The following is a 25545-nucleotide window of genomic DNA, read 5'->3' as shown; positions in this document are numbered from 1 at the left end:
GATGGTTAGAGGGACCGTAGTATAAGTATGTCATATTTGAATATCATTTGGTCATTTAACTAATGTTTGTGAGTTCCCAAATATGCACTAAAATTTGATTCCATTTTGGCTCAAATTGGACCGATTTTGATGTCGTTAGGTTCATCTCATTGAGACTTCCAATTTGATTATAAGATTGATGAAATTGGAGGTCAAATAGTCCCACATTTAATTTTGGAAAATTATAATTTGATGATGCCTCATAATTAATATTTGATGGAGGTATTTTTAATGACGCGTCTAAGGACAAACTCAGCACATGTTGAAGCTCCCAACCGTGGACCTCCTTAGCAATCGAAGCTCCCGACGAACATATCAAGGTGGGCTGCGTGATGAGGTCTTCGCGGTTCGCAGATATTGGATAACCGTCTCTCACCATGGAAACCTCAGGAAGAAGCGAGCCAGAAGCGTGCCCTATTTGTTACGAACCTCTGCGACGAGAAGCATATCTTGATCGTTGCTTTCGTAAGAATCGGTGTCCTTTTTTTCGGTCTCCGTTCTTTTAGGGTCTTAAGGAGCATTCGGAAAGTAATTATTTTTTAGCTGCTGTTATGCTATTTTGTTTCTCCGACCACGATCCTCTTAAAATTTGATTACTTTCTTCGTATTCTTTTGCTATGTTGGTAATGTTTCCCATATGAACCTTTCAGCGGTCATTGGAGTTGTTTTTTCTACTGCTGGAACAAAAGTGTGATTAAAATAACAGAATTGAAGATATTCACAGCAATAGGAGTCCATAAGTCCATCTACTCTTGCAATTTAAGCTGGAAGGATTTATGGTGACTGCATATTTGGCTCAGTCACGTTGAGTATATAATATATTTGAAGATTTTATATACTCAATGTGACTGAGCCTATAAAATCTTCAAAGATATATGTCAGTTGTTTGGTTTGCTTAAAAAGTCAAATAAATATCATCATGAATGAAATTAGCTTTTTTTGATGGCAATCAGAAGCTAAACAAAGTTTTTGACATCTTGATATCCATGAGACGGCAAAATGACTATAACACCAAAAAGAAAGATGAAAAATGAAAATCATAGTTTTTCTTTGTAGATAATATTACTTTGTTTAAGTATGATAACATTGCACCAAACACACTGCATTTAATTGATAACAACATTAATCGAACTGTTATCTCCATAACATTGGCCTGAGTAGCCCTAGAACAATTTGAGGTGAGTTCCTTATTTGATTTTGTAAAATATTGACTAAATTACATGTTATGCAGGACAAATGAGCATTGCAGGCTGCAATGCCCTATGTAATGGATGAAATATTATTTTTTTTTTGACTTGCTGAGACAAATTTATTGTATTTATCATAAAAGTGAGATCATTTAGCCCATTTGAAACACATTCTTACCTTCTTATCTAGGTTTCAAATGTACCTGATGTTCTTCAAATAATAAGGAATTGCTTAGAAAGCATGATGTGTTTTGTGGGCGGGGCTTGATTTCTTTACATTCAAAGCATGGTTTGTCCTGTAGTTTAAAATATGCAATGGTTGACTTGGAAGTTTATTGTTTTATATTACCTAAGCCTACTTTTGAACATGGAATCTCAACGCTATCAAATATTTACACAATGATGTTCTATATCTTTGTCCAAATTATCTCATTAATGGGATGCATTGGTATGTATTTACCGACTCTGTTTATAATTATAAGAATATCACATCAAAGCTTGCCAATGAAAGAGAAAAACATGGATTTTGTTAAGTTAATTAGTCTTCCTGTTATGAGGTTGAGGAGATTGAGGAATATAATTTAACTCATTTAGAATGCATATGACCAAAATTTCATGTAGAAAGCATTCGTTTCTATCTTGAAGATCTTGCCATATAAGCAATTGCCATTGCTAATTACTAGCTACAACTCCTTATTTTCAGCTGATCCTTCCTTAATTTCACGTTAGCCTCAACTATCTTGCTCTCTTCTCCCTTTTCAGCGACCTCTCACCTGTTGCACCCAACACAGACCTCCCCTTCCAATCAACACGGGACGTAACGTAGAAAATGAAACATTCATGAATATTCAAAACATCCAATAAAGCTATATATATATATATATATATATACTAGTTCTAAGTACTCTAATTAGTAAAAGAGCCACTTAATGTTGCGCATTGAAGCATACAAATCACATTGGCTAGGGCTTTAAAAACACTGGTTATTCCTTGAGCATGCAAGAGCACTTTAAATATGCGAAGTTTAAACAAATTTGTGCCACTAAGATATTTTGGTTAGGAGTCTGACACATCATACACAATTTTATAAAATGTTCAATTAGAACCTAAGCTAAGATGAAAGCTAATCTGAGAAACAATGCCTAACCTATAATAGTTGAACAACTTATAAACCCTCGGCAAGACAGTCAAAGTGTTAATGAGCATTTAATCTGAAGAATTGAATTCTAGGTGTGATTTGCAAAAAAATAAATAATGTTAATAATATCTTGGTTTGTGAATGGATTTTACTGTAAGATTGAGTTAAACCAAGGACTAAAGATGCATCTCATCAGAAAGCCTTGGAAATCGGGAGATCAGTTTTTTTTTTTTCTTTTTCAATGTTTAGAAGTAATGCAAATCAGTTTGTCACTTCTAGAGTAAGTCCACTTTGGTCTATTAAGCAATCGTTGTTTTTACCCTAGCTCGACGAACGCTTACTCTCCCTAGACTTGCTTCACTAACAATGATCAATCTATTGGTACGCAAACTACTTAGGTTGTTTGTTATAGGTGTCTATATAATTTTGACACTTGTGCAAGAATATGAACTTCTAATTCCTAATCATGAAAATATTGAATTATATGAGGTCAATGAGCCTTTTTTTATGATGATTTAAATGCGCAACGAACAATAAATTAATATCTTCATATCATGTCGTATATTGTTATGAAGGAATATTAATCTGGAATAAAAACTGAATATGAAAAGAAAAATGAATCTAGAAGCTGAAAGCAACTCGTAAAATTTAATTCTACATTTTTTATTGATGCACCTCCTTCATGATTAACTTTTTGGCATCCTACAGTTTCTGCATTCCCTATATATGCATTTTATGGTTTTTTTAATTGGGTTCTGAGCATTTGCATGAATTTACTATTGATTTGTAGTGAATTTTGTTTTAGATGATGAGTATATATGGTTTTAATTTTTAAACATTCCGCGATTTCCTGCTGGCTACTTAGCCCTTCGAAGCAACTTGAAGCTGTTTGATTTGTCTACTTAGCTTTTGTAATAATCTATTGATTAGAAATGATACTCATTTGGAGCTTATGTGGGAATTTATCATGTATCTTATTGTATGTGATTGACCATTTTATTCTTAGGCCCTGGTTTTAGGTTGCTGTCATGTGTTTTTATTGATTTGATTTTATCAATGATCAATGGATAGCCCGGTTGAAGTGGATTTTTCTTCAAATCTAATGAAGCTGTTTTTAGTAGATCTATATCCGTGTCTTACTTGCTTCAAATTTTTTTTTTAACAGATGCATTTTGCTATCATTGTATTGTTCAGTGGTCAGAATTTGTCAAAGAAAAATACTGTCAATCAGCACCTTCCGTGAAATGTCCTCTTTGCAAGGTTTGTTACTGGTTATTTTTTGCATCCTATAAGAATCAGTTTTGCCTTTTGTACAAGCAATTTTGACTCATCAGTTTAGACTTACTAGTTTTCTATTATAATCTTTATATTTTTAATTTCTCTATGGTTTCTATTAATGGATCCCATGTGACAATGTGGAGAGCTTAGACTAGGGTGTCAATATTGGACACGACACGAAAACAAGACTCGAACCCTACCCGAAAATTTTGGTTTCGTGTTGACTCGAACCGGGTCGGATTCGGGTTAAGGTTTTCGACCCGTTTGCAAAATGGGGTCGGGTTCGGGTTCGAGTTGACCCGAAAAATCGGTAATGACCCGGAATGACTCGTTGCCCGCCCTGACCAGGGTTGACCGGAGCTGCCCGCATAGCTCCCAAGGCCAACCCCACGTCCTCGTGTCACACTTGAGGCCAACCCCGCGTCCGTGTGTCGCACGTCGCATCCTTGGTTGTTCCAATCTGGTGTCATGCCCGTCACGGTTACGCTGACCAGTTGCTCTCAGTGCCACTACTCGCCGCGTCCAGCAGAATCGCGGCTGATGCCTGTCGCGCCGGTCGCATACCCGCTTGCCCACATTGAGTCCAGTTCCCGCTGTCCGTCGCTGTTGGCTGCAGGTGAGCCGACCGTCTGCCTGTCTCTGCCGATCCGCAACTGCCTGTGTTTCTGTGGGTAATGGGTTGTGTCGGGTTGACCTGAACCCGAAACGGGTCAGGTTGGGTCCAAAAAATCAACCCATTTGCAAAGATGGGTCAGGTTCGGTTTGACCCTAATAGGGCCGGGTCAGTTCCAGGTTCGACCTGAACCTGACCCGTGACCCGAAATTGACACCCCTAGCTTAGACTGCCACAAAAGTCTTTAAGATAGGAAATTTTTTGTGTATTTTAGATTTTCTACATCTTCGATATGCCATGGGCTTCATTCACCTCTTTTTTTTCATCGATAATCTCAATACTATGCATGCCTTTTTTTAACATTGGTTTTAGGTATTATTATCATTATATATTTCATATTATTTAATATCTTTCAGACTACAAATTCCTTTTTTTAGGCGTAGATAGCTTTTCCTTGAACCATCTTGACCTTTATGCAAAGTTTCATTACCATAGGAATCATTTTAATATCAAATCACGCTTAGAGATTGATTTGGTGCAATATGCCAATGCAAGAAAAAGTGGACCATTCATTAAAGCTTAGAGCAAAAAATTTGCTTCCAAGTATAATTAACTAGCTTTTAATTACATTATACCCATTTTTATGTAATTTATGAGACTTATGTGTTTTTAGTATTTCCAGTTTAGAATATTTGAGAATATGAAAATTTGAATTTCAGATTTTTTTAATTTGATTTTGATAATTCAGAACTATGGAATTTTGGAAGTTCACCTTTTCAAATAATGTGGGAAATACCATTTAAAATCAATAAAATTTGATTATTTGGAGTAAAAGTTATTCAAATAAGTGAATTCTAACTAGAGTGGCTGGCCTCCACTGATTAGAGTGGTGGTTATGAGTGGTTAAATGTGTAACCACCCCTTCTCATCCACACAATTGATCTCCCTTGCCCCCACCGTCCTTTTTCCCTCTTTTTCAATTTATTTTGAATTTTGAGTGGGTAAGAATATATATAAGTGTTTTATTTGCTTGGAAAAAAAAGGATTTGATGTGTTTGAAGAAAGTTAAAGTTTCTTCTAAGAGAGAGTGAAGGATAGGTGATTAGCCACTCCTTTGAGGAGATTGCATGATCTCTTCAACGCTAATCACTTTGATGAGTAATTGAATTTATGTCTGCAAATTGTTATTTTTTCTTGTATATCTCTTCTCCTATTTTACCTTCACAAGATCAGACTATTTTCCCTTCATTTCTTCCGCAAAATCACGATTTCCGAGTAAAAATCCCTAAAAAGTTGGCAGATATAATGCTTGCAGAGACATGACCTAATCTTATTTCATTGACTATTTGAACATATTCAATCTCTTGAAAAATTGTGATAAAACTCCAGAATTAATCTATAAATAATTTTATATCAATCACAAGTGTTTCCAGCCTTCAAGCCCAACCTTAAACCCTTCCACTAAAGCCCAAAACTAAATCCAGGGCTGTCAGCCATAGAGAGTTTCAGCCAGACCTAGTCTTGTTTTAAACCCCATCAAAAACCTCTAAAACTATTAGAAAATTATGAAGCACTCTAAATTACATCTAGTACATTACTCTAAACATTCCAAGTGTTTCCTAACCCTGGTTTCAATATTTTCCCCTTACCAATACCCAAAACCTAAGTTAAGTGTTGCAGAGATGAGGATGCCTAGGTGGATGAGTGGCTTTACTCTTATAGACAAGATACGAAATGAGCATATATATGAAAAGGTTGGAGTAGTTCCACTAGAAGATAAAATTAGAGAGAGTCGTCTTAGATGGTTTGGTCACATAAAACGGTAGCCTTCCGATGACCTGGTTAGAAAAGTAGATATTTTAGATTTGACTTATATTAAGAAGGGTAGAAACAGATCTAAAAAGACTTGGTTAGAAAATATTAGAAATGACATTTCTTTATTAGATTTAGATAAGAATTTGACTCTTAACAAGACACAATGGAGAAAAAAGATTCATGTACCCCACATAGTGGGATAAAGGTTTGTTGTTGCTTTTGTTGTTGTACCAAAACCCAAAAGAACAATTGATTCAGGAATAATTTTTTTGAGCATCCTTTTATTTGTGCGGCATTACATTTCTGTAAGTATACTGTTTGTCATAAAATATTTTTATCTTTATGCAGGTTGAAAACTTTTCCATTGTTTATAGTTTTGATGGAGAATCATTTCGCCGATTTTATTTAAATGGGGATTGTCAAGATAGGTTGGTGGCTGATTTTTTTTCCTTGTACTTCCGCTTTTTTTCTGTATATTGAGTTCCCATCTGTTTCTTTGTGAAAATCCATCTTACTAAGATGATGGTTACTTTTTTTAAGCTTTTTTACAAGTGGCCATGAGTTCAGATTACAGTGCTACAGAAGCGAGCCTGGTAATAGCTAGCCTTCAATTGTTACCTATTTGTTTTACTTTTTCATTTTTTTGCCATAATACATTTCTGGAATTAAAGGTAACATATTCAATGTTCAACGATATTGGAAGCACCATAGATATCGCCAGAAGAACATTTGGCTTCCAAGTTGGTTGAGAAGGGAGATCCAAACTCTCACTAAGGTATAATAAATTTTTTTTTTTTTTTCATTTTTAGTTTTATGAGATACTTTTAAGTTTTGAAATACTGTTCCCTTTTTCTGTGTGTGCATACAGTTGAAGGCATGTGTATTGCTGAAGATTATATTCATAATGCAATTGGTATTTGAATCCATTTAAAGGATTAATACCAATGATGTCTTTGTTATGTTCTTGCCATGTGTTGTTCTTTGGAAATATACATTTAACGCCCTTAATTAAAAATTTGAATTCCTGGTTTAATTAATTTTCCCTTTCCCATGCTTCCGTTCCATGCGCTAAAAAAACTCTGTATGCCATTGCCTCTAATGACTGATATACTGAAGAATCAGCAATCTGAAATTCTGAATATTCTTTTTTTTTTTTTTCCTTTTAATGCTTCATTGACATGGTTTAATTGTCATCCATAAGTAGATTATATCTCTAATCATTTTTTGTTGAAGGAGAGCTGATAGCTGCAAACATGTTTCTCAGAGATGAGAAAATTACGAGACCTATCTGTTCTGTAAATTTATGGTTTAGGATCCTGCCTTATTTTTTGCCATATTCTCCACTATCGTCCATGTTTATTTTACTCACATTGCTTCTCATTCCTATGGTCATATTGTTTAACATCACTTTGTTGTGGTTTTCATCATGAGTTAGGTCTTTGCGCCGTATTCTAAAATTTGTCTTGTACGTATGGTTAACTGCTTCTACAATGATTTTTTTTTCCTGGCTGGCAGGTGTTATGGTCCTTTCTCCCATCATTGGAAACTGAATCTCTAGCTCATAGTTTTTTTCTCTCTTCTTTTTGTTGATTTCATATTCTATGATCTTCTTTGCTCCTTTTATACGCCGCTAAAGGCACCACAACCCGAACTTTTGAGATTTATTATTAGTTTTATCTAGAGTGCAAGTGATGCAGGACTTAAATGCCATAGCGATGATTTTAAAGAATCTTGCACAATTTAATTTAGAGAGCTTTATTAATTAAAATACTTGTAGTGATTAAACGATGAAATAAAACAAGAAAGAGATGAGACTAGCTAGGCCAAGTCACACGACTAGAGGTTAGGATCACAAAATAATAAACGGTTTATAATATAACATACACGAAAGATTTCCAACAAGGAATCCCTACACTAACATTGAGATTATTCGCTATGAAGAATTATTCACTCACTTTCTAAATTACTAGGCTTTAGCGGAGAGACTTAACACGATTTTAATGAATCAATTAAAACCACAAGTTGGTGTAAGATTTTGGGGAATATTCACTTTGCTTAGGATTTGGAGACAATTTGCCATTGGACGGAAGAAAGTTGCTCGTCAATAGCTTCAGCGAGGGTGAAGATGATCCTCTCCACGTAATCCTCGACGGTTTGGTCAATCTCGAGGTTGAGGTCGAAGAAAGGGGATTTGAGGATGTCGATGTGGCCTTGGTCGTCGTAAACGAATTCGTGATCAAGTTCTTGATCCGCCATGCATGAGGGAACAATAGATTTTGGTTTGTTGGAACTTCCGGGCTGCAGATGATGATCTCCCCGGCCGGCTGGACAGCAAGGAGACATGCAGGAATTTTCTAGACAGCCGCCAAGCAACGTCCAGAAAATCTGGACAGCAATTTGGAAACCTGGAATTGGGGTTTAGGAGTTGTTTTGGGAGAGAGGAAGGGAAGGAGGTGGGGAAGGGCCTGCGGGTAATGGGGGAGGGGATAGGGAATTTCCAAAATCTGAAAATAATTTCAGATTTTTGTTTGGAGGGATTTGGGGTTATGTAACTTGAATTTCAAACAAGAGGAAAAAAAGGAAGGTAATCCTTAAGGAGAGAAGTAATTGATGCTCTCAAGAAGGTAGGAATTTAATGTGAAAGGGAGAGGGAAGGGGGACAAGGGGCCGGCGGCATGCTTGGGGCTTGAGTGGGCTTAGGGAAAGTATTAAAGCTTGTTTTAATTAGAATTTAAATTAGGAAGAATTAATTTAAATAAAATCCAATTAGAAATTTAAATGGATCTAATTTAAGTAACTTTCCTAAAATAGGAATCCTTATTTAGGAAACTAATTCAAATTCAAATTAGTTTGAATTTTGAATTCAAATTCGTTACCAAGGGAGCTAAAATAGGAATGGCTTCGAATGCAATATGAAATTTGTGAAGCCAAGGGAAGAGGGAGGTGGCCGGCGGCTATGTGGGGATTAGGGTTAGGGTTTAGTTGCTGTGGGGGGTTGTTGGCCGACTGGTCAGGTTAGGGTGGAGTAGAAACTGGCGGCTAGTGGGCTTGGGTTGTGGTGGCCGGCGGCTTGAGAGGGCAAGGGGAAGGGGACGGATGCTTGGTCGGCGGGTTGGGGAAGTTTCGAGCGGAGGTAGGTGGGGAAGGAGGAGGGAAGAAATAACGATGAAGATGACCACGAGCCCGAACACTTCCTGCGGCTGGTGGGTGATCCGATTTCCCTCCGTAGGGTTCTCACCAAAGCTCTCTCTCACAACACATAGGAGACAAGAAACAAAAGCTGAAATTTTTCATAATAATCTTCATTAGCCCTCAAAGGAGGGGAAGGTTTTAAATAGCCCAAAATACAAAGAAAATACCAAAGAGGGTATACACATGACTAGGCCCTTAAGCGAGGGCATAAATGGAAATGTACAATAAAACTCATTAAACATAAAAAAATAATAAATCTAATACAATGATAATCAGAAGTAGATCGGTGCGATCGTGGCCGTAGATCGTCGGCCCCGTCTCTAGTAAACTCTCAAAGGCCTGATGTCCTCATTAACAAGTTATTATTTTTGGGAAGGTCGGGAGACTTTCTTAGGGATTTATCATAAGGTTTCTATTTTTAATAAAATTATCCATCATACTTCCCTTTAGTGAGATTACGTGTATTCATTTCCTCTTCAAACATCTTTGGTTGATTATTCAATATTATTTGTCGTTCATTTACATGAGTTGCTAAATTTGAAAGGCTAAATGACATGTATAATCAAAATTTAAGAGTTATGGTATGTCTATTCAAAGTTTGGGTTAATATTAATAAAAAATTTATGTAATTTATCTTTGGTCTACCCTTTTATCTACCTGACATGTCTTGCATTAAATTTTCATCTCATCGCTAGGTAAGATTGGGAAAAAAAAAATAACATAATGCATCACATGTTCAGGTTTATTACTACTACTTTATCCCAATCTAATATACAATGATAAGAGTAAATCAGGCCATAAAGAGAACCACATTATTTAGCACATTGATTTGGTCAATTTATTTGAAATATATAGTACTACTTTTAAACATTCCTAGCATAGTTTACGAATTTCCTAACAAAAATTATGAGAGAATTTTCAATTATATTTTTGATGATATCCCTTAACAAATCTATTTGGAAATATGTCATTTTAGGTAATATTTCCAAATTGATGATTGGGACTATGTTCACTATAATTCCTAATATTATTTGATGATATATTGGAGTACTCTTTCATGTGTAATTGTACACCTCTTTGTTTTTAGCACCCCCTCATTTCTCTCAAAATCCACACCACCCTTGTTCACATGTCAAGGACAAATACCTTCATGGTTGAACCATGCAAAACTTTTGGCTCCACCATGCTGATGCCACCTCCCTTTCCACAAAGTGCGTTTGGACCGTGTTCTTTTATGTTATGGGCTGATTTTGGACCCAGCGCAACCCTATGGTTTCTTGCATTCCTTTGATGACTCTTTGGTACTCCTTTATTGAATTGATATCCATATTTGTTAAAAGACTGGGATCCACAAGTCAATCAAGTTTGATAGTTATTATTGAGCACAGGGATAAATGTTTCTAACTAGTGGATCGATTCTCTTATAACCTTTAGATTGCAATATGTGAGCCTCCTCTTCCTCTTCTAACCACCGGCCTCTCTTGAGAATATTTTTCCTTTTTTGGTGATTAGCTTTGATTTATTTTATTATAAGACTTTTAAGAAAAGTTTATATATGCTTCCACATTTTGTAGGAATCAAGCAGTCTCAAGCAGTAAAATTCAATATATATATATATATATATATATTCATTATTTCCACTTTTCTATAATATCATTCACCAATGAAAAATCTCTTCTAAATATCTTTTATTCTATTTTAATATGTTTGCAAAGCCAGCACCCTTTAAAAGTTTTGATGTCATTCATTTTCTTTGTGAACTTCTAATACGCTTCTTGAAATAAGTCTATTGATTTTAAATGCCTCATATGAGGCCACATTTGTACAGGAAGAAGATGTGGACATTATCTTTCATCATGTTCATGGTGTGATAGAAGCCTTTTTTAGAAGGTAATTAAATTTTTTTGTTTGAAAAAAATGTTATGGCCAAGAATATTTTTCTTATGCTGTTAAGGAATGAGAACATTTTACAAATTCATTCGTTATTTTGTTTCGGACTTATTAGATGCACCGGTTGATCTGATAACTTCAAACTATGTTTTTTCTTGGATTAGTTAGCTATCAATAGCCCCTCTTATTTTTAAGTTTTTTCCTAAGTTTACCAAGATTCTTGTGGTTAACCAATTGCTAAGCATGAATAGGAAATACTCAACCAGCCCCTCTCCAATTATTGTCATGGTATTGGAGGCTAAGTTTTTTCTTTCTTGTATTCTCATTATTGTAGCCTTCATCATAGCATTAATACAAAATCTTGCATCCTTCATTGCCACTCTTTTTTCCCTTTTTCCTATTTTTTTAATAATTTTTCAGGTTCGACTCGAACCCGACCCGTGACTCGAAATTGACACCCCTAATCAGGAGTAGTCTTTCAAGAATTATTTGACGAACTTTGAATGAATGATATCAATTCATTCACCTGAGGGAAAGTATGAAACTCCTGCATAATATACTAGTTAGGACTCAAACTCATCAAGGCACCCGTCCTCTTTCCTATCTCTTTCACTATCACCTTATTAATGTGAAGGATCTTTGCTCTTACTCAATAATCCATACACTGTTATAATTATTGTTTTGCCTACTTATCAATCCATAGACTATTGCAATGATTTTATAATTATTACTTCTTGATTTTGTATGTTTCATATTAGAAGACCTTTAAGATCATGTAAATACTATACTAATCTTAAAATGAAATAATGAACCGATTCTTTCTAATTTTTATCAAGTTCACTTTCTCCCATAGATCAAATTAGATTCAATCAAATTGTTGTTCATAGTGCTGCAAAATGCGCATGTAAGACATTCTATGTGAACGCGTATAACATTTGAAATGCATCATCTATTCTTTAACATGTTTAAAGCACAAAAAGTACACATTTCTCACTATTCCTCTTCAATTTCAGATTTTTTATTTATTCGGTTTGATGCTGTAGATCTAGTTCTGTAAAAAAGACTGGTTATTCATGTTTGGTTTGATAATTAATTTGAGCCCGACTAGTTTTAATAATTTTGTATATGTTCACATAATGTTTAGGACTTGATTATATATATATATATATATATATATAAAAGGTGACATGTGTGTGTATATTTATGTATGAATGTGTATATACACGCGTGCATACTTATATGTTTGTGTGTACATGTATGTACGGATGTGTTTATTCATATTTAAACATTTATATTTACGTGGATATATACACATATGGTGACATGTATATTCTATAATTTCTTTATAGCTTTATGTAGATTTCATGTTTATGAATAGCTTGTGGTCTATTTGGTAAGTGAAAGACGAAATACAAATAAATATTTTTGACTCGTCTGCTTAATGAATTGAGTTGAACATTACTCTATAGCTTGCACAAACTCAATTTGTTTACACCCATATATAAATTCATGAAGTAGAAAATGCCAATCTTGCTTTCCTATCCCGATCTTAACCGTAATGATCCATTACTGTTTTATTTAAGTTATCTGGTGCTCATCAGCTGCGTCCCTTCTTGTTTGGGACGCATAAAGATATGGGTTCATATCTTCTGTGCCTTTCAACAAGTTTGCGCTCTCTTCATTCTTGGAACTGCTCATCTTTCACCATCTTCCTCTTGGGTTCTCTGCTCTCCTTGATGTCTGTCTTGACTTTAACTGTCTTGCATTTGAAAGAATTGACTATTGAGCCTTGGGCGTATGGATTCATAGCATCAAATGAGTGTGAGGCAGTTTTATTTTGACTATGAAACATTGGTTCACCTGCGCCATTAGTCTAGGCTTTTTTAGTAGTAGTTATTCCATATGTCCTAGGTCAAAATGATATCAAAGAAACTCGAGAATGGCTCCCTTCTTGGGACCGTACTGTCCGGTTTTCAATGCACCTCCCATCCCATTGGCTCCACCATCAGCAGCCCCTACGGCGACACCTTTGCTGGGATCAACCACCATCCTTCACTACTCACTTACCAACTGCGCCCGTAATGGGGTGGCGGCCAAGGGGACAAAAATGACAAACGGCGTTCAAGAGGGATGAATTATTAGGTTCGGAGTCCTCTGGACATCCACTTAAAATTTAACACGTGGAGTGCACTTTGGTTGTTTTTTTGTGTGTTTTACTTGTGTTTTATTTGCGCTTTACATGCGCTTTAGTTGCGCTTTAACTGCTCTTTTGTTGCGTTTTTTTATTGCGCTTTGACTGCATTTTATTTGTGCTTTACCTGCACTTTGGTTGCGCTTTTGGTGTGCTTGGCTTAAAGTTCTGCGGAGATATTAAATATATAAAGTAAAAAATAAATCAAATTGAATATTCACGTGTCCACTCCACATGTCAACATTTTATTGGAGTTCGAACGTATCTCTACATCCGGACTCTGCACCTAATAATTTGTCTTCAAGAGGACGGGATAATTTTCATGCATCTTATGATCTACTATCGAGGGCTGAGGATGATCCTGCATTCAACTAAGATTCACAGTTTGACAATCCTGTTAGCTTGACTTTGCATGCTCTGCATTGAAAGGTTGAGCTAGATTGTAAATTTTTATGATCATCGTTACTTCTATAAATCTCATCAAACCTGTAATAATTTGACTTTGTTCTGTTTGCAGTAATCAAGAAAATACCATTAAGCTTAATCCTGAGAAGAGGCAGGAAAATTTCAGAGCCCTGCTGGTTGATGCTGCCATGCCATTTTTAGGTGGAAAAACAGAACGCTTTATCAGTGAATTGGAGCTTTTCTTGGCTTCAGCTCTGACCATTGAAGCATACGATAGAGTTTATATGCATCATTTGGAGAATTATAGCTCCATTGAAGTAAGCAGCCAAGATCACATAGTAGATTCTGATTAAGGTCATTAGTTCTGTTTTGAGGGCCTCAATAAAACTGGTTTGTTGAAAGATGTTTTTGGAATTGCATTGGCTTCCAATTGTATGATTGAGGTTATCATAATTTTATTCTTTATGACAGTTTATGTGTACAAAATTAAAAATTTTTCTCTGCAATAATTAAAGCAGAAGATAATTATAGCTCATTTCTCTGATGAAAGTCTGGAATTATGTTTGAGACTTGTCATACTTGTGCCATTTCTCTTCTGAGGCTTATCATACTTCTTTAGAAGCTATGAATATCTACAAGTTCTAAAGAGGCTTATCTGCTGAAATATCAAGTGAAATTCAATTACATTTTTTTACCATAAACTTAACTTCTTTTTTTTAATCAAAATAGTTGTAGAATTTTAGTAAAATGGAGTTTTTAAATCTTGTTTGCAGCATCTCCAATAGCTAGATAGGTCCTAAATTAAAATGTTCAATATGCATAAACATCTAACTTTTTCATATTATTTATGAATATGCTATTCATTATATCAGACATTGTCATTACCTAAAGGAAAATCATATCATACATCAGGATTAGGCCTCATTTGAGATAATTTAATTTTACCTTTTTTTTGTTTCAAAACAATAAAATTATTTTTGGATTGCTATTTATATGTGATATATTTGTAAAATTATTTTTTATGAATTTAATTTTTTACTATTTTTAAAAGCTTTTTAATATTAAATTCTCCGTTAGAAATCTACACTCTCAAACAAAATTTTTAATTCTACTTTTACAAAAGGCAACGGGTAATCAAATGAAGCATTAATCTACTCTTATTTATTAACTTATCAAATATTTCTGTAAAAAAAAAAAGAGAAGACCAATTAGTTCTTTTCTTCATTGGAAGAAAATTCAACAAGAACTCATATGCCATTCATTATATCAGACATTTTCATTACCCAGAGGAAAATCATATCATACATCAGGATTAGGCCTCATTTGAGATGGCTTAATTTTATCTCTTCTATTTCGAAACGATAAAATCATTTTTGAGTTGCTGTTTGTATGTGTCATTTTTGTAAAAATTTTTTTTATGGAACGTCATTTTTGTAATGTTTTCAAAAGCTTTTTAATATTAACTTTTCTGATAGAAATGTTCATTAACTCAAACAAAATTTTTAAAACTACTTTTTATAGGCATTAGGTAATCAAATGAAGCCTTAATCTACTCTTATTTATTAACTAATCAAATATTTCTGTATAAAAAGAAGACCCATTAGTATTAATTGCTTTTGAAAATTAAAAAAAAAAAGAAGAAAATAAAATAATATTAGCACCATGAATGATGAATTTGATGTTACAATTTATTACTAAGACATATTCAAAATTTTCTATTATAAAAAAAATCAAAATATTTTATTAAATGACACATCTATTTAATAATTTTATCATACTTATCCCTATAATAGCAACCACAATTTAAAAAGTAAATAAGACAATAGAAATAAATAGATTGAATAACCAAAAATAAATCATCAAAATAAGCAATTATCACATCATTTAATGAATCTTTTATTAAGTTCATAAAAAAGTACTTATTAAACCATATTCAGTAATATAAACAAATAAACATATCATCATTATTCAAAATACCAAATATCTCCCATATGTTACCAAGTTTTAGTAGTTCAGTAGTTTACTATTAAAATGACTCTTTTTACCATTAAAAATTGTAATATAACAGAATAGCTGATATTCCAATATGAGAAATACATCACTGACAGTACTAAAATCACTAAAACAAGTAGGCAAGTGAAAAAGAGTCATTTTGATATTAAATCAATGAAAGTTGAATGGGAAGATAGGCATTCCATATTTTGCCAAACCTTAGGATCCTCTATGGTAGCTAATTTTAGGTGAGATAAATGACAATTACCCATGAAAGCTGCAAAGAACATGGACTCTGCATTCCTATCAGCGCTTCGCTTGGATCCTCACTGAGAAAGTCTACCAGCACATGGATTTGTTACAGGAGTCGCGATAAGGATCAATCTGAGGTAAAACTATGGAACGATAATGTTCCAAATCAGGTATACACAAAGATTCATTCATCTCGCAAAATGCGTAACGAATCGCCGACCCAGACAGTGTATGTTCTCCAATGTGAACAATCACACGGGACAGATGCGCATAGGCAGCCAACTCATAAAAGAAACAAGAAAAGATGCAAGCCAATTTCGACCATGGAAACCCTAAATCTTGGACTGAAAGATCCCATCAAAACAATCTGTACACCTTCAAGTCATCTTGCATGGAGAGTAATAGAGCTAATCAAAGGTCAATCATAAGTCGACGCAAAGATATGAGAGGATACTGGATGCTCTTCTCTTGGATCTTTCACTGACCTTCCCCTTCTCTACAAGAAGCTTCTTCAGGCTAGGGCAGCTGGAAATTACAGTTGCTATGCCTGAAGATGTTACAGATGGGCAGTAAACCATGTGGCAGGTTTCAAGTCTAGTGCATCCTTTCACCAAGTGAGCTAAACCTGCATCAGTTATCTGCCGACAGTGCGATAACACAATCTCTTTAAGAATTGGGCACCCTTCACCTAGCTCGGCAAGCGCAATGTCCTTCAAGTTCTGTAGAAAAGACAATGTATAATCAAAGAATCCACACAAATTTAATAAAGGAACATTTCATTATTTAGAGATTAAAATCGCGTTATAGAAACTGATGATTTCATCGATTCCGTTGCGTGATAATGAAATCATTACATGTGAGGGGTTATGGAAGATATAAATCCATCCTGCTTGTTGAATATATAAAACCAAATCATGAAACATTGAAAAAAAAATGATGAGAGGGTTCAAATTACTCTTTCCTGGTTTTAGAGACTAAAATTAAGTTGACAACTAAGTATCCCTAAAAGCGCTTGAGAGTACCAACTTTTCTCCAAAACATTCTCAAATATGATCCTAAAAAATAATAACAACTCGATATAAAGCATACCACAAAAAATAAGGGCTCTTTGTTTTACAAAATCACATTTATGAGTTTCTATTACCAGTAACAATGAGCACAATGCATACCGGAAATCATGTGAAATTTTGCAAAATTTATATGCATGCAAGATGGCCACCAAATCTGCCAAGAAAAAAGATCAGTTGGTTTATTGGGCAATGGGTTATAGCAATACAATTCTTAGGCATAATTGGCAAAATCATCACTGAATTCAACAAAGTGCACTCAAGATGCTTAATTCTCAAATAATGAGAAAATTTAAGAGTTGGGTACGCATGAATGAGGACAACTTAATCTGTAGAGGAATAAAATACATGAGGAATTCAAAAGAAAAATGCAGCATACAAATTATAAAAAAAGCCTACAATAATCCCACAAACTATTTGTATGTGACCAATTTAGCCACATAATATCAAATTTCTCCAATTTAGCCCATTACAACAACAACAACATCAAGCCTTTATCCCACTGTGGGGTCAGCTACATGAATCATTTTTCTCCATTGCGTCTTATTCAAAGTTCAATTCTCATTTAAATCTAATAAAGAAATGACATTTCTAATATTTTCTAACCAAGCCTTTTTAGGTCTACCTCTATCTTTCTTAACATAAGTCAAATCTAATACATCCACTTTCCTAACCGGGTCATCGGAAAGCCACCATTTTCTGTGACCAAACCATCTAAGGCGACTCTCTCTAATCTTATCTTCCACTAGAGCTACTCCAACCTTTTTCACGTATACGCTTATTTCGTATCCTATCTCTAAAAGTAAAGCCACTCATCCACCTGAGCATTCTCATCTCTATAGTACTTTACTTAATATTATGCTTCTCTTTTAATGGCCAACATTCTACACCATAAAGCATTGCAGTCTAACCACCATCTTATAGAATTTTTCCTTAAGTTTGAAGAGGACTTTTCTACCACACAACAAGCTCGATGCATTCCTCCACTTTAACCATCCAACTTACTAATAATATCCCCATATATTTCACCATCACTTTGAACAATAGACCCAAGATATCGTAAACGTGTACTCTTATTAATGATTTGATCACCCAAAGTCGCAATCCCCCTACTAGATCTATTATTACTAAAATTATACTCCATATATTCAGTTTTAGATCTACTTAAACGAAAGCCTTTAAACTCTAAGGTTGACCTCCATAATTCAAGTTTACCTTCAACTCCCTCTCTAGTCTTATCAACAAGAATATCATTAGCAAAAAGCATAAACTAGAGTACAACCTCTTGCAAATGTCTAGTGAGATTATTGATGACTAAAATAAAAAGATATGGGCTAAAAAGCTGATCTTTGATGTAATCCAACTAAATTAGAAAAATACTTGGTCAAACCAACTTGTGTTTGAACACAAGTAACAACCCGTGCATACATATCCTTAATGACTTTAATATAAGCATTATTAACCCCTTTCTTTTCTAGAACTCTCCATAGAACTTCTCTTGGAACTTTATCATATGCTTTCTCTAACTCAATAAATATTATATGTAGATCCTTCCTTATTCTCTCTATACTTCTCCATCAAACCTCTCAATAAATGTATAGCCTCCATAATAGACCTACTCGGTATGAATCCAAATTGATTTTGAGAAACATTAGCATTAAGCCGCAATCTATGCTCCATAACTCTCTCCCATAGTTTTAAAGTATGACACATTAACTTAATTCCTTTATAATTTGCACAATCTTGTGCATCACCTTTATTCTTAAAAATAGGAATCAACACACTCATTCTTCACTAATCTGACATCTTTTTAGTCTTTAAAATAATATTAAAAAGTTTATAAGTCAAGAAATTCCATCATCTCCTAAGCATTTTCACACCTCTATTGGAATATCATTTGATCCAACAACTTTTCCACACTTCATTTCCTTTAAAACCTTTATAACTTCCATTTTACTAATATATAAATTAAAAAAAAATTATTTTCATTTAGGATGCTAAGGTCACTAAAGTCAATCGCATTCTCATAATCTTCATTGAAAAGTTTAGAAAAATATCTCATCAACCTTTGTTAAATATTCTCTTCTAATAAAAGCATTTTTTTATCTTCATCCTTAATACACTTCACTCAAACTAAATCCTTACAACTTTTATCTCTTTGTTTGACTAACTTATACATATATCTTTCGCCCTTCTTAGTTTCCAATATATTATATAAATCATTAAAGCTAAAATTTTTGCATCACAAATTACTTACTTAGACTCCTTACGAACCTCTTTATATCTTTCTCAATTATAAAAAAATTTACAGATGAACCAATTTTTATAATAAATTTTTTATTTTTATCTTTTCTTGCACATTTTGATTCCACCACAAACTATTTTTACTATTAGTAGCTTTTTTCTTTGATACTTCAAGCACATCTTTTGCAACATGTTTAATATCACTAGCTATTTTTTTCCACATAATATTAGTTTGTTCATGCACAAACAAAATCTTAAAATTTAGAATCTTACTCTCAAAAATATTTTTATTAATATTCTTTAAATTCTCCCATCTAATCCTATAACAACGTTTTACTTTATTTTTTATTTTCTACCATTCATCATAAAGTCCAAAACTAATAAGCAATGTTGGGTACATAAACTTTCATTTGGAATAACTTTACAATCTTTGCAATATAAACGATTTATTTTTCTTAAAAGAAAATAATCAATCTGAGTTTTATTATATCCATTCTTATAAGTGATTAGATACTCATCTATTTTCTTAAATAAGGTAATAGCAATTACAAATTCATAAGTTAAAGAAAAATCTCAAAAGCCCATGAACTAAACAAAATTAATCCTAAACAACCCATTAGATAGAAATTAAGTAAAATTGGGATAACAAAAAAAAGTAAAATTGGGATACAAAATTGATTAAAATTTTGCCATAAAATTGATCATAATTTAATGTTAGGGAATGTTTGGAATTAATTTTGTACAATCAAGTGACTAAATAGAGAAATATGATATTCTAAGATTAAATTGACCTGTTATGAATAGTCAGTGGATTATTTTGGACTTTTTCACTACAAATTAGATAGTAATTTGGCCAATAAAGGAGCAGGATATCTAAGAAGTCTTGCAAGGCTAAAGAAGAAAAAAAGAAAGCTAAATTCATGTATGACCATATTTCAGTGTGAGATGGTGAATAGCATGCATCTAAAGATACAAGGCACAAGGACAGTCTTAGCTTTCATTGTCAAAGCAGGCGAGAGCAAGAGATAAACCTGGAGAACGCTTATATCAAGACAAATGAGCCCTGGGCAGCCCCTGGCAATAGCAGTAATCCCAGCATTTGTAATTTGATGGCATCCGCTTACATTCAAATTTTGGAGGGGGCAACCCTGGCCAATGGCAATAAGTGCCTCGTCACCAACCCTTAAGAATTATGAGAAATTAGTTTCAAATCATCAGAAAATTATAAAAAATTAATATACTACAATTTCATACAGAATAAGGGAGTAACTTTGGACATCATTGTACATAAGAGAAAAATATATGGGATGCCCGAGTAAAAATCGGTAGCGTTCATATTTCTGGAAAAAACAATAAAATTCATGCCAGTTTGTTAGAAGATAGACAAGATATTGAGCACACATTTTCCTTAATGAGCAAGTCAAACAATACATAACCATGTCTTCTGGCCACAGCTTTTTCAGTGAAACTAATTTTCCCAGAAATGAGCAATGAGCATTGTCAGCTGGACTGTCCTTTATTGATCTGATATTATCAAATTTGATGCACAGAAGTAGACCTTGACATGATTATTTTAGGTCCTTCAACAAACTTCTACGCCAAGAAAATTTTGCCAAATAACCATGCGCCTTATTAATAGCTCGTTGTGATGTTGTACTTGTTCATTTGATCTAAATAGGTTCATGTTGCAGAGCAGGGTTGACAGGTGCGAACAAGACATAATGGAGGCTATTAGAAAACCCATAGTAACATATGTTGGATAAAACTAACATAAGGACCAGTTGATGTATTATGTGCTAAAAATAGGACAATGTCAGCTGCAGTCTATAAAGACAAACTGCAAATTAGTCTTGCAAAAGGCTGCAGAGTTTCACTGAACCAACCACGAGTACATGTTGCAATATTTCATTTCGGGTCAAATAAAAAAGTCCATTAAGTCTGAGCCAGGCCTTCTGAATCAAATTGGAACTTTTTGTTCATGCCATGAAATGGTCACCTAGCTCCATCCTAAGCATAAAACCATATAACGGCTCCAATAACTTCAAGCACGCCCTTGTTTAAAACTGTCCTCGGTTACCAAACATTTTGGACATGCTTTGAAAGGGTTAAATTACTTCATGTCTAGCCTAAAACTTAGTTAAATTACTCAATGGTTAAATTGAAACATTACGAGCCAGCTCGCGAGCTTGTGAACCGAGCCTCATTAAGCTCGAATTCGAGCTCGTTTAATAGGCGAGCTCGAGTATAGGTTCGAGCTTGAACTCGTGGCTCGATGAGCTCGACTCGCAAGCTTGTTAACGAGTCGAGCTCGAGCCTGCTCGGCTCACTTACACCCCTAAACCGAACTCACAAAGTGGGATAAAATCTTGATGTTATTGTTTTTGTTGTTTAGGAAGTCATGTAGATTTATGGGATATAATAATGAAATGGTGAACAAAAAATATGAACTCTAAAGTGAAATCTTGAATGCATTTGATGCGAGTAAAAATTTGGGAAGAGCCCCCAAATTTTTGCAAGCAAGAGACAACCTTCCTAGATAAAAGAAAATACACAAATATCCCCAAAAATCACATCACAACAAGACATTACAAATTTATGACATAGAAACGACACCTAAAGAAGCTTGCCATTCGTCACTTTGAGAAGAAAGATACAAGTGGAAGGGAACTTGCGGAGAGAAGAACAAGATAAGGAGTTCGAGACGAAGGAGGAGAAGCTCACAAGCTTTCCTAGAGGAGAAGAGAAGCATGGAACAAGCTCGCAAGCTTTTCCAAAGAAGGAAGAAAAACCTCTCAGGTTTTTATCCAAAAATCACATTATATCCTACCTCTACAAGCCTCAAAACATCTCTAATTTATAGGCAAAGGAAGAAGCTAAACAGCCACAACACCTCCAACCAAATCCAATCAGATTTGGCGAAATGAAAGGCCAAAAGACACATAACAGCCAGCAGAAATTCTGCACAGAAAATAGGGAGAGAAGCTACGGGAAACCCAACCAAAAGCCACGGGAAGCCCAGCCAAACGACACGGGAAGCCCAGCCAGCAAGGGACCCAAAGAGCCAGCACAAGAAACAGGGCAACAGAAACCGAGAAGAGCAAGCAGCCTAAGGCCCCAAACCGAGAACAACAAGCATCCCGAGGCCCCAAACCGAGAATAGCAAGCAGCCCAAGGTCAAGAAGAAATTCAAGATGATTTGACCCCCCCTGCCTACGTCAAATTCTCCTCCGGTTGAAAGAATTCATCTCCTGATGAAACTTGAGTTTGTTTTGAATCTTGACCTGAGGCTTCCGAAGGCTGATTGCATGGACTATGACTAATAACTCAAAAAAAAAAAAAAAAACAAAACTTACATGACACCAAGACTCATACAACAACTTGACTCAATGACTTAAGATATACCAACTTGCTCTGATACCAAATTAATGCGAGCAAAAATTTGGGAAAAACCCCAAAATTTTTGTAAGCAAGAGACAAACTTCCTAGATAAAAGAAAATACACAAGTATCCTAAAAAATCACATCATAACATGACATTACAAATTTATGACATATAAACGACACCTAAAGAAGCTTGCCATTCGTCGCATTGAGAAGAAAGATACACGTGGAAGGGAACTTGCGGAGAGAAGAACGAGATAAGAAATCCGAGACGAAGGAGGAGAAGCTCGCAAGCTTTCCTAGAGGAGAAGAGAAGCATGGAACAAGCTCGCAAGCTTTTCCAAAGAAGGAAGAAAAACCTCTCAGGTTTTTATCCAAAAATCACATTATATCCTACCTCTACAAGCCTCAAAACATCTCTAATTTATAGGCAAAGGAAGAAGCTAAACAACCACAGCACCTCCAACCAAATCCAATCAGATTTGGGGAAATGAAAGGCCAAAAGACACATAACAGCCAGCAGAAATTCTGCACAGAAAACAGGGAGAGAAACTACGGGAAACCCAGTCAAAAGCCACGGGAAGCCCAGCCAAAAGTCACGGGAAGCCTAGCCAGCAAGGGACCCGAAGAGCCAGCACAGGAAATAGGTCAGCACTTCACGGGAAAACAGCCAGGGGATAAAACCGAGAGGGAGTGACCACGGGAACAGCAACAGACAACATAAACTGAGAAGAGCAAGAAGCCCAATGCCCCAAACCAAGAACAACAAGCAGCCCAAGGTCAAGAAGAAATTCAAGATGATTTGACCCCCCCTGCCTACATCAACATTAGAAGTCAAACTTGAGTTAGTAAATTCAATTGGGTTGTTTAAGGCAACTCATATATCATTTTCTTTTTTCTGGCTATAAAAAGGTCCCTTCATCATTTTGTGGTTGATTATTGTGATTGATTGCTCATTTATCTTGACTGCACATTAAAAATGCATTTTTTTCCTAATTTTTTCTAGTGCTTTCTTTAAAGGTGGTCTAGACATCTTATGTTGTAAGCTATTAGAAAATTAAATTTTGTACCTATTAAGATGTAAGCAATCTTAAAATCCAATCATAAATAATATTTAAATAAAATTGAATAGCTTATCCAAAACTAAGCAAGCTTTTCAAAACAAAAATAAAATGAAAATCTCCTTATAGATCTTAATATGCAATTCTGAATTTGACTAATTACTTATTCATAAGACTGCTTATACATCAAACCAATATATTTAACTAATAAATATCATTGAATAGTTTCATGAGTCGCATATAAAAATAGCAACCCTCAAATTAAGGACTAGATAATAAAAAAATATATGAGGCAACATGCACATACCCTCAAAGTTAGTCATCTTGGCTTATGTCGCTAAATTGTAAGCCCTTTCCTAAAATCAAAACAATCTTATGCATTGAGATCAAAATTTTATAACTTTAAAGATCTTAGGTGAGTTTAATGGGTTGTACTTTCCAGCAATGATTATAAAACTAAATGTCGGGTTGAATTAACCTCAAGCGAGATTTTAAATTGTAAGCCTCATGCATTTTGGTAGACTTAGGTCTGAGTTATAAATTATTGGTGATTCTCATCTTATATTTAAGCTCCAAGACTAATGCTTTTTTCAGTTACAACATAAACCCTCACGTTTTTAAACATTTTCTTAACCTTATTTTGTTAGAACATAAGTCCCAATTTTTTAAATCAAATCGGTAAACTTAAACATTAATTTAATTTTAAAATATAAAGCTCAACATACAATAGTATTCAATAGCTCTGAGTTTCTTAAAATCAGGTACTCTTACACTTTTTTTCTTTATCATCTACTCATTAGTTCTAAGTTGATCCAGTCATCCTAGAAATTTCAAAAACCAAATCTTTCAAAGAATTTTTTGTAATCATATAGAAAAAAATAACCAGTATTTTAATAAAATAAATATAAAACATTATATTAAGAAAAAAATATTCTCAAGAGCCCAATATTCTTGGGATGTAAATAGGAGCTTTCTCTTATGAGATACCTGCACCCTAGAATAAAATAAACTATATTCAATCAAATATATCTCTAAGCATGCAAAAAATAACATACAAGTTTTGTTATTGAGTTCATATTAAAATAATATTTCTATCTCTCAGGATAGTATATTATTTTTTATACCATACTTGATCATAAAATATTTTAAATTTGTTAAGAGTAAAAAATTCTCCCATGACTACCTTTTTCATAATAGTTCTCGTAGTTGTCATCCTCTAAGCTTTACTGCACACTCTTAAGAACAACAATATCACTAATTCTGCCATGAAACGCCTCTTCAATGATCCAAAGATCTTCCACATAACCCAAAAAAACAGCCAAAGTTCTTGGTGGTAGCCACCAATAGAAACTCTAAAGTCTCGTCATGAGCATCTTCTCTCCAACTGTCAAATTTCAATGCATTATTTATCACAATACATGATTTTCGCATATTATGAATATCATTTTTATCATTCTTATGTTCATACTCTAGAGGATTAAGCTTGTGGATGTCAATCTTATCCTTTTACATCTCTCCACTCATACAAATATGTTGATGTTTATAATTCTTTTTTGCATAGTATGATTTGTAAGTCATACCATTATGATGTTGGCAATGATCACCATGAAAATTGTAATTTTCGATAGATCACATAAATCATTCTCTTATATTTATGAATACGATGATCCATCGCTTTCTCATCATCAAAGGTTCCAAAAGTTATCCTCTACAAAATATTTTGGTGATGCCCTTACATGAATGTGTTCAAAGAAGATTCTTTCCATCAGTCACATAAAATTCATACAAGTTCCATGCATTC

The 25545-nt window shown here is 34.3% G+C and overlaps 2 protein-coding genes across 4 annotated transcripts in view; one reads left to right on the top strand and one right to left on the bottom strand.

The window, feature by feature from the left end:
• Positions 1 to 274: 274 nt before the first annotated feature.
• On the top strand, positions 275 to 14297 carry LOC110095954. Of its 2 annotated transcripts, XR_002303030.2 has the most exons (8): positions 275 to 504; positions 3530 to 3624; positions 6419 to 6498; positions 6611 to 6663; positions 6742 to 6845; positions 11091 to 11152; positions 13598 to 13772; positions 13861 to 14002. XR_002303030.2 is itself a non-coding variant. In XM_020821687.2 (7 exons), exons 1-7 carry the CDS (start codon positions 417 to 419, stop codon positions 14099 to 14101), a joined length of 723 nt encoding a protein of 240 aa, XP_020677346.1. In that variant the 5' UTR covers positions 281 to 416; the 3' UTR covers positions 14102 to 14297. The 2 variants fall into 2 exon arrangements, 1 of the variants encoding a protein (XP_020677346.1); XM_020821687.2 differs by lacking the exon at positions 13598 to 13772 and having other exon boundaries at positions 281 to 504; positions 13861 to 14297.
• Positions 14298 to 15805: 1508 nt separating this feature from the next.
• The window catches only part of LOC110095957 (F-box/LRR-repeat protein 4), a 33896-nt gene continuing 24156 nt past the window's right edge, over positions 15806 to 25545 (bottom strand). For both annotated transcript variants that reach the window (XM_020821690.2, XM_020821689.2), the window contains 2 exons: positions 20335 to 20485; positions 15806 to 16711 (listed from right to left, as the gene is read on the bottom strand). In XM_020821690.2, the coding sequence (XP_020677349.1) occupies positions 16415 to 16711; positions 20335 to 20485 (448 nt within the window). In that variant the 3' untranslated portion in view covers positions 15806 to 16414. The remainder of the gene's footprint in view (positions 16712 to 20334; positions 20486 to 25545) is intronic.

The sequence above is a fragment of the Dendrobium catenatum genome, unplaced genomic scaffold (genome assembly GCF_001605985.2).
Source record: "Dendrobium catenatum unplaced genomic scaffold, ASM160598v2 fragScaff_scaffold_1671, whole genome shotgun sequence".
NCBI lineage: Eukaryota > Viridiplantae > Streptophyta > Magnoliopsida > Asparagales > Orchidaceae > Dendrobium > Dendrobium catenatum.
This window is presented reverse-complemented; position numbering and strand designations above follow the sequence as displayed.